The following is a 5,447-nucleotide window of genomic DNA, read 5'->3' on the forward strand; positions in this document are numbered from 1 at the left end:
GCACCACCCGAAGGATGGACATATTTGAAACTCGGACTTGGCGGGGGGGACCAAGGGCAACATACGTAACCTAAACATCTGTACCCCCATAATATGTTGAAATAAAAGAAAAAAAGTACTTCAAAAGGAAAATATATATTATTCAATCACTTTGGAAGAATCAACTGATACTACAGACTCAGTGAACGTTTTATACTTCATTCTGGTCATAACAGAAGATTTTCTTTGCTCCAAAGAATTACTCACTTGGGCACTCTTGGAAACAGAACACGGGGAATAGATATCTTCAACAACTTTCAAGGTATATGTGAAGTTGGGCTGAATTTGGTAAATTTAGTGAGTATATGTACAGATGGTGTACCTTCCATGACAGGAAAACATGAAGGGTTTATCGCACAGATAAAAAAGTATTAACAGATCCAGATGCTCTGATTTCTTTTCATTGTATCTTGCATCAGCAAAATCTCTGTGCTAAAGCTACTTTGTTAAGTGACACTTTGTAGGTAACAATAAGTATTGTTAACTACATTCATGCAAATGTAACACAGCACGGTCAGTTTCATAACATGCTAAAGTTGAATGATGAGGTATTCAGTGTGGATTTGCTGTATCATTCTAAAGTGTGTTGCCTATCGCAGGGTCAGGTGTTAGCCAAAATTTTATTTCTGCAAGAACAGATAGTTAAATTTTATGAAGAACAGAATCAGCAATGTGAATGATTGAAAGAAGATTTTTATAGGAATGTAGCATTTCTGTGTGATATCATGTCAACTCAAAATGACTTGAATATTTCTTAGCAAGGTAAAATTAAGTCTGTATATGATATGTGGTAAAAGATCCAAGGATTTCAAAAAAAGCTATCTTTTTTCAAACACTTGTTCTTCAAAAGGAAGTTTCAGATGAACATTTTCCCTAGTTAACAAAGGTCACTGATGAGCAGGATGATATATGCGAATCATTTGAACAATATGCAGCTATTATAGACCTATTAATTGGAGAATACAATAAAAGGTTCACTGATTTTGAGAATCACGACATCCCACTCAAATTAGCATTTTAGCCTCATCTAGTTGATATCACCAAGACACCTAAAGAACTACGGATGGAACTGATTGAGCTCTCAGTAGACAACATTTTACAGTCATTGATCCTAAGAAAGATCCAACTGAAATATGGAAAAATACAGTAGAATACCCATGCCTTTGGCAACATGCCTTGCTTTTCAACCGCCTATTGCTGTGAATCTACATTCTCCTACCTAACCCAAATCAAGATGCCCTTAAGGTCACAAATGACTGACACTTATTAAGGATCAACTGAAACTGCAACCAAATATTCAAATACTTTCCAACAAAGAGTAGACACAAGAAAGTCATTATAAGGTTAACTTTAAAATTAACAAATAGTTTTCATTTTTTTGAAATTATTAAGTACATAGTAGTTAGATTTTTACAAAATAATGTACATTTTAAGCATATCTAAGTTTTTTGAATGTGGCGTTATTTGATTACAGCTAAATTAATGCAGCCTTTCCAAATGAAAAGGTTCTTACGCCTGTTCTAGCCCTTAGCTCAAAACAAATGGCAATCTAAAGTGATCTAGTCTTGTGAGTGAATTATTTAAGCCCAATTAGACCAGTGAAGCAAATTCTCATAAACTAGAGTTTTGAAATTCCTGCTAGGCATTTTACCTAGGATATACAGTCTTTTGTAAAAATAAGACCAGTAGGTTGCAAATCTGGACAAATTTTAGATAACCTAAGGCACTTTTAAAGAAATATTGATGCCTCTGGGGATGGGACTCAGGCACTGGATTTTAAAAAAAAAAAAAAAAAAAAGCTTTCCAGGTGTTTCTAATGTGAGTCAGGGTTAAGAAATACTGTCCTAGATACTCTCCCAGTTTTAAAAAGACAAAAAATGTCTTTGACATACTACTTGTAACTCACATGAAGAAGTCAATAGAATTTGCTTTGCTGAAGATGGTACAATAATTTTTGATCAAGTCTAATTTGAGTTCATCTTACTAAATCACACAGGTCCCTTCTGATCCTAATCATGACATCAATTCTTTCCAAATTTCTTCTGGGAGAGACAGAATGGTCTAACAAAACTGCATGCGACTTTGGAGTGAGACACACTTGAGCTTAAATTCCAGTTTTTCCAGTTATAGGGACCTCCTCTAAGTTAATGAATATCTCTGTCTCAGTTTCCACATCTATAAAATGTAGATAATCTTTCACCGGATTGAAGATTAAATTAATGGGGTATGTAAAGTACTTCGTATAGTACCTGGCACATAGTATTAATATGTATTCAACAAATATTAGTTCTTTTCCCCTTTCCTAAGTTCACTATGGACTGCTGCAATTAGTGAGTGCTGTAAAGGATGAACTCTTTCCTTCCTTTCTCTGAGACAACATAGAACTGGGTTGCTTAATCATATGTGATTAAGCCTCTGGATCAAATTTCTTTTCTATAGTCATGGATGGCTAAAGTAGACAATGCCATAATGCTTTTTCTAAAATCGCTTAGCAGCCAAAACGTACAATAATTTTTTATGTATTATATGAAAAGAAAAACTACATATCTTTCACTAGATTTTTCAAGATAGGGTTCTAGTTACAAGTAACTACAAATGGATGTCCCTCAAGTTAGAATGTACAGAACTGTGAGTAAAGATTTAAAGAGTAGCTTAGCTATTAAATAAAGGAATAGAGGATTGAATGCAAATTTTTATTATTTTTTCCTCTATGCCTCTTAATAAGTACAAAGAAATATAATAGAAAGACACTATTAATAGATATACTACAAAGATGGTTCATTTTTAAAGAGCAAAGTTTATAATGTACTAAAGGTGCTTCTGGGTAAAACATAACAAGAAATTAAAAACTTTTAAAATGGTGCCCTGGTATCAATGTATCACTGAGCTTTTTCATTTTAAAGCATGTCAATACAGGCTATTCTCTTACTTGGGTAACAGCTGGGTTCTTTTTGTAGTTCAGGCAGAGAAATTCTGCCAGAGCCAAAAGCAGTTCAGTTCCAACTGGAGCATTTCCATGGATACCAGCAACAAAACGAATCTTTGGTTCTTCAGGCTCAGATATGTTGGGCTTATTGGAGATTTCGAGGGACCAAATATGACGATATTCAGCACTCTGTCCCAAACTTTCAAAAACCAAAAGACAAAAAGTCAGCAAGTAATCAAGCATTATGTTAATGCTGGTTTATGGACTTTAAAAATAGAAATGAAAATAAAACAAGAGAAGCTTTAAAAAGTCTTTAAAGATTAATCATTGTAACAAAAAATCTTAAGAAAATTAGTTTTCCTCGACCAAAGTCAAATGGAAGATGTTATCAGATTTAGGAAAGATTCCGATTTAGTTTAGCATTCCTCCAAATTCAGTCATTCTCATACCATCGTCACAAAATTTGCCCCATCTTCTATAATCTATAATACTATTTAGTTAGTATATCTTTTAAATTAACTCACATTTTTTACAGAAATATTTAAACATTTATAAGTGTGTATTTATGGCCTGCTTTCTTTTAACCTAAAGGGAGATTTATAAGAATTAGATAGAAAAAAATTTATCAGCATTAAATTGAGAAAGATTATTAGAAAAATTATTGCTTTCTCATCATGCCATTCAATGATACTTATGAGTGCCTGTTGGTATACCACCTGAAACTGCCTTGTGCCCTGTAGGGCCTACATCACTGGCGAGTGTGTCATATTTTGAGGCAATATTTAACTAAAAAATGCATCTTGACTTAAAAGGTTAAAAAATTAAATGAAATAAAAAGGTAGTAAAATAATGTCCAATTTGGGGTTTATTTTAAACTAAAAATCTATAAACTCAATATGGCACTAAGATGTATGATATCAAAACCTGAAGTAGACAGAAATAATAAAGATTCAGTTGAGGAAGACAGGTAATTGGCATTGCCACAGTAAATATCACTCTTTGCATCTATAAACATTATAAATCAGAATTTAAGAGGTAAATTTTCTGGTAAAATTAAAAGAACCAATGAAGAAAGACAAAGTAAAAATGTAAAAAACTAGATAATGTTCATGAGGTATGCACTAGAGAACTATAAACTCAGGGCAAAATGTAAAGACCCTACCTACAATAGGCAAAGCATAGGAATCAAAAAAATCATAGAAATAATTTTGGAGTAACTGTAACAAGACTTAAAGGGGTCCAATAATGAAACAGTGCAAGTGAGGCAGAGAAGCCCCAGAAAGTGAAAGTAAAGGCTGTCTCAGCCATCAGCTTTACATAAGCCAGTGCTACATAGTTTCCCTGGAACCCTCAGTCACACATGTCCCTAAAGCTTCACATAATAGAATCTGTGAATAGAGAGTAGAGTACAGAAAATGACAGCAACTAGGCTTCATTTTCTAATTTGAAAAAAAGGTCACACATGATCCCTGACAGGTGCACTCATAGTTCCATATTCCTCCCCTGCCCCCCAGCAAAATAAAATAAAATAAGCAATATTTAGCCAGAGCATAGATCTGTAGCTGAGAAATGAAGAGTTTTGAATTCAAAGTAATTATTAGGAGGAGTAATTTTGCATTTCCTGAAGGCACAGGCTATATGCATATCTAATCTAACAAGTAATTCTTCAATGTTCCTCAAAAAAGTTCCTAAGATTGATGTTAGAAAGTTCTCCAAGCAAATATCTGTTGCAAAATAAGTAAACTCCAACTCTCTATGCATTCAGTACAAGAAACATTCAACATGGCTAATGCTGACTGTACCCTCTTAACAAAAAACAAAAGGAAGAAAAGGAAGGACAGCAAGCAGGTGACACTTACTTGGTAAGATTTGTAATATGTGGATAGTTCATTACAAGTCCTCTCAGAAACTCTGATAAGTCTTTGTATGAATGGTATCGATAAAGAGCGAGATTTGAGGAGGAGGGTAACATGAGGCCTTCCAAACCATTCTCAGCTGAAAGGTCTTTAATTAAAGCTTCAAACTCTTTAGTAGTTGGATCACTGGCATCCTCAGTGCTGGTGCTATCCCCCTTTCCTTTCTTTGATTCATTGTTTGAATCTGTTGAGGATCGAACAAGTGTGAAGTTGACCTGAATAGCACCTTCACTCTTCACAGTCACATTCTTGGTAACTGGATTATACCTAAAATAAAGGAGATGGATCAGAGCCACACTTCTTCAGCTGGAGTACCCAAGCCCTGGGAAACAGAGGTGTGCAGAGGATATGTGGATCCTTGGGATAAATGTGGTACATCTTCCTAAAGAGTAAAATTTTTAACTTTGAGTGATTTATGATTTCTTAATACATAAAAAACAGACATGGGTATACTATAAAATATGAGTGAGTTTTTAAGATTAAATATATGACTTCAAAAGAAAGTTCGTGGGCCGGGCGTGGTGGCTCACGCCTGTAATCCTAGCTCTCTGGGAGGCTGAGGTGGG

At 34.4% G+C, this 5,447-nt stretch overlaps 1 protein-coding gene across 1 annotated transcript in view; it reads right to left on the reverse strand.

Moving 5' to 3' along the window:
- The window catches only part of CPD (carboxypeptidase D), a 70,268-nt gene that overhangs the window by 16,046 nt on the left and 48,775 nt on the right, over positions 1-5,447 (reverse strand). Inside the window, exons 12-13 of the mRNA XM_012657315.1 lie at positions 4,825-5,148; positions 2,969-3,164 (exon numbers count right to left, since the gene is read on the reverse strand). Of these exons, the coding sequence (XP_012512769.1) occupies positions 2,969-3,164; positions 4,825-5,148 (520 nt within the window). The remainder of the gene's footprint in view (positions 1-2,968; positions 3,165-4,824; positions 5,149-5,447) is intronic.

The sequence above is a fragment of the Propithecus coquereli genome, unplaced genomic scaffold (genome assembly GCF_000956105.1).
Source record: "Propithecus coquereli isolate 6110/MARCELLA unplaced genomic scaffold, Pcoq_1.0 Scaffold536, whole genome shotgun sequence".
Classification (NCBI taxonomy): Eukaryota; Metazoa; Chordata; class Mammalia; order Primates; family Indriidae; genus Propithecus; species Propithecus coquereli.